A 3997-nucleotide genomic window follows, 5' to 3' on the forward strand; every position below is an offset into this window, starting at 1 on the left:
TTATGCCGATAGTAGTGTTTGAAACTTTGAAACTTTTGCTCGGAGTCTCCGTTCCTCACTATTCCTCTGAGGTCTGATAATGTGTGATATTCCTACCGCCGGTGGAAACGTCTAATCCCTCCCTGATTACCGCGCACTGATGGATTGCGTCGTGTCGGCCAGCAGACTCACATCAAGGCCTAGTCACATTCATTTACCCGCTATGCTTGCGTCTTGATTGCTGAATTGAAGCCATTGAGGGCAGTCCAGCATCGCTTTGTACGCGCCAACGGGACCCCCAGCTTCTCCCCACTTGGTGCCAAAATGAGGAGAGCTGTACTGAAAGAAGCCGCCAAACGCTTCCCCTGGCTGGCCAATGTCACTTTGTACGGGTGCTTTTTCGCCGGTGGTGACCTTGTTCATCAGCTCATGGCTCAGAAGGAGCACATGGACTGGAAACACACTCGCAACGTGGCCATTGTGGCAATCAGTTTCCATGGAAACTTTAATTACTTCTGGCTACGAGCCCTGGAGAGGCGTTTTCCAGGAAAGTCCGCCGGGATGGTTTTCCGCAAACTCCTGCTGGACCAAAGCTTTGCGTCGCCTTTGGCCACCAGTGTCTTCTACACGGGTAAGATGGTTTAACTCAGAACATCTACATGTAAGAACATTTGAGTTTGGAAAGTGCAGACACACACTTGGTCTCTGTTTGGGTTGAGATGCCCAAAACGTCCAAATATCTTTTTTTCCAGGTCACCGAACCATCAGAGCACAGACCCAAATATGTTTTACATCACACTGTACGATCATTAACACGTCAACACATGAAGCTTCCTATTAATGTAGCCTCTCAGTCAAACATCATGTGGGCCAAGGTTACACACATCTTTAGTTTGTGCGTAATGGCGCACGAATGTCTCCTCGTGCGTAAACGTCTCCTCTGTCCCGCAGGGGTGAGCTTCTTGGAGGGTAAGGAGGACATCTTTGAAGACTGGAGGGAGAAATTCTTCAACACCTGGAAGGTGAGGAAGGCCCCTGGGGCAGTGTGTGGAGGAAAGTCACCTTCCCTTCACACACTGCCGCCAGCTCACAACCAGATTAACCTAGTTTGTGCCACTGCTGCTTTTGCGCAGCGGGCACGACGCCCGGGGAGCAAGCCGGGTAATTCAATGGCGTCAGCGAGTTTCAGGACGTTTAGGAGCTGAAACCCTGCCAAATGTAAATCAGTGTCATGTTGCTGTAATTGCGGGATAAGGTTTCATGATCCTGGTAACATGTGCAGACTTTCTACACAATTTCAACGCTGTAAAACATCCTAATAAAAGATCTCAGAAATAAATCATTGCAGCAACTATTACTTATTTTAACAAGTTATTTTTGAAAGCAGGACTTTAAATACCACAGTTTAATATCTCTTCAGTGCAAGTTAATCCTTTTACTTCAGGGGTTATAAAACATCTTGTCCCATTACTTTGATATAATCAGATGTCACTGAGCAGTTTGTCCATTTCTGTCCTCTGAGCTCGTTTCTAAATGAGGACATGTTTTCTTTCTTTTCGTCTTGTTTTAAAACAATAAAGGTTGAAGGTTGAACATGAGCTCATAAAGACAGATGATGAAAAAACAAGATTTTATTACTCGATCTTTAAGCCCATTTTGTGGCGGTTAATCAAAGAAAATGGGTCGTTGGAGGTACGTCATCAATAAGTTTAGTTTAGTTTAATACCTGTGTGTCATTTCCCCCAAACTTTGCATATATAAAGTCAACACTGACCTTCCTATAATGATCTAATTTAAGGGAGTAAGAACAGAGATTAGCATGGACGGGAGTGTCTTCAAGAAACTAATAATATCCTATTTTCACTTTCAGACTGGACTCATGTACTGGCCCTTCATGCAGGTAAACATGAAACTGTTTTTGTGCTGTTTGGATGAAAGTTTCATGATAATAATCAATACTGATATGTTTGAGCATTTTATTTAAAGGAGCTATGTGGAACCGGTGGCCATTAAGTGAACTGCAGTCAACATCCTGTTCTTAGCACAACGGCTAACTGAACTAACAGCAGCTATAGTTATGGTGCGTTCCATTTAGCTCTGAAGGTGGAGCTGGGAATGACCTTCACACCCGAGTTGACCACATTCCAGTTCAAGTCGGAAACCCAAGCTCTAGCCTGGTTAGCCATCAGCATTGTTAACAATACCAGTTGATAAGAACACATTATGCTGTATGTTGCTCATACAAACATGTCCATTACTATAGCTTTTATTTAGTTGACGCACGGAGCAGCCGTCTTGGATTTTCAGGGTCTGTGAGGTTCTTCTCACTTTCCTGTGAATGCACCATTAGCAGCAGTTAGCGGTTAGCAACAAGTAAAGCTATCTGTCAGAAAACTCAGTGGAAAAACCAAACAAACAACTGCTACAGAGAAAGTCAGGAAGGTTTTTAACTTAGGTTAAAACCTATTCACAAATTGGCAGTACAAAATCAATATATAAACATATCAAATCAATACATGTCAACTGCTTCACATCATACCTTTAAGTGTTAGCTCATTGTAAGGGTAAGAAAGAAGACCGTTTTAATGAATATCTGATTAAAATCTGATTGAAATCTGATTGAAATGTCACTATTGGTGTAATATAACAACTGATAAATATTTTATTTTACTTAGTTTCCAGTTTAGTGTGTTTTTAGTTTAGTTTTTAATTAGTTTCAGTTTTTTATCCTTGTAAAATGGCGGATAGTTTTAGTTCCTATAATGAGGTCAGAGTGCATCTTAACCCTGTTATCAGTGGTTGATTGTGATTAGTTTGTTTTTCTATCAGTCAAACATGATTATTATTTTACTGATGAAGAAACAGAAAAAGGCAAAAAAAAAATTATAGTTTTTATGAGATTAATCTCCAAATTTAGAATTACTTTTTAATTAGTCCTAGGCTACTTTTATGACATTTTATTTCCCCATTATGAGATTAATGCGTTAATGATTCACAATAAATATTTTAAGTTGAATAAACAACACATTTTTCTATAATTTTCTAAAATTAAATACCTTAAAAACAAATTACAGATGAAGTCATATTTACTCCTGTTCCAATCTTTTATCTGTTTTCTCCTCACAGTTATTGAACTTTGTCCTGATGCCGCTCTACATGCGAACGGCCTTCATGGGCTGCTGCGCCTTCCTCTGGGCCACCTTCCTCTGCTTCTCCCGGCAGAGCGGTGACGGAACCGCCACCGTAGCTCTGGCCTTCATCATGGACCCCCGGAAGACCCTGGAGGAGATGCGTGAGGCCCGACTGGCCCGAAAAAGGCAAAAGACCCAGAAGGAAAACTAAAAGAGAAGAAGAGGAAGAGGAGGAGGAGGATGTCTTGTTCTTCTGTCTTTCAGGCCTTTGAGCTTCGGTTGAAGGACAGACGGGTTTCCACTGTTGCTTCACAGCACACAGAAACTGAGACGAGCCGAGGAGTTACTGGTTGGACTGGCTGTACATTTATTTATCTGTCACATACGCACACATCAGCTGAATCTGAAGGCTGCAGGAATAATATCTGACATTCAACCTATAAACATAAACATTTAGATAAAACAGGATAATTAAACACAGTGAAACAGGTTGAAAATAAAATACCTGTGTGAAATACAGGTTACAGCTTTAAAACGTACAGATGACAAACAATACGATACAGTTCAAAGCCACAAACAGGCTGCAGTCCTCGTTGGAACCACAATTACTGAACAACATTTACACAATATTCTCTTAAATCAATACTGTAGCTGAAAATGTTCAGTTTGTAGAGAAAAGGTCAATAAAATCCACATTGGTTCATCCTCAGGGGAGCGAGAAGGAGCTCAGAAAATGTTACAGTTATGGATATTATTCATGTACAAGTGGAGATTGTGTCTTTATGGAGGCTCTAGAGCAGTGGTTCCCAACCTGGGGGTCAGGACCCCCACTGAGGGTCGCCAATAGGGGTAACTGCTTTAACTTCCCTCAGGATAAATAAAGTATC

General features: G+C 41.5%; 1 protein-coding gene across 1 annotated transcript; it reads left to right on the plus strand.

The window, feature by feature from the left end:
• The first annotated feature begins 303 nt into the window (after positions 1-303).
• mpv17l (MPV17 mitochondrial membrane protein like) lies at positions 304-3321 on the plus strand. Its single transcript, XM_035655658.1, has 4 exons — positions 304-610; positions 931-1001; positions 1850-1879; positions 3106-3321. Exons 1-4 carry the CDS (start codon positions 304-306, stop codon positions 3319-3321), a joined length of 624 nt encoding a protein of 207 aa, XP_035511551.1.
• The last annotated feature ends 676 nt before the right edge of the window (positions 3322-3997 follow it).

The sequence above is a fragment of the Morone saxatilis genome, unplaced genomic scaffold, assembly GCF_004916995.1.
Source record: "Morone saxatilis isolate NCDOM2014 unplaced genomic scaffold, NCSU_SB_2.0 Contig14, whole genome shotgun sequence".
Lineage (NCBI taxonomy): Eukaryota > Metazoa > Chordata > Actinopteri > Moronidae > Morone > Morone saxatilis.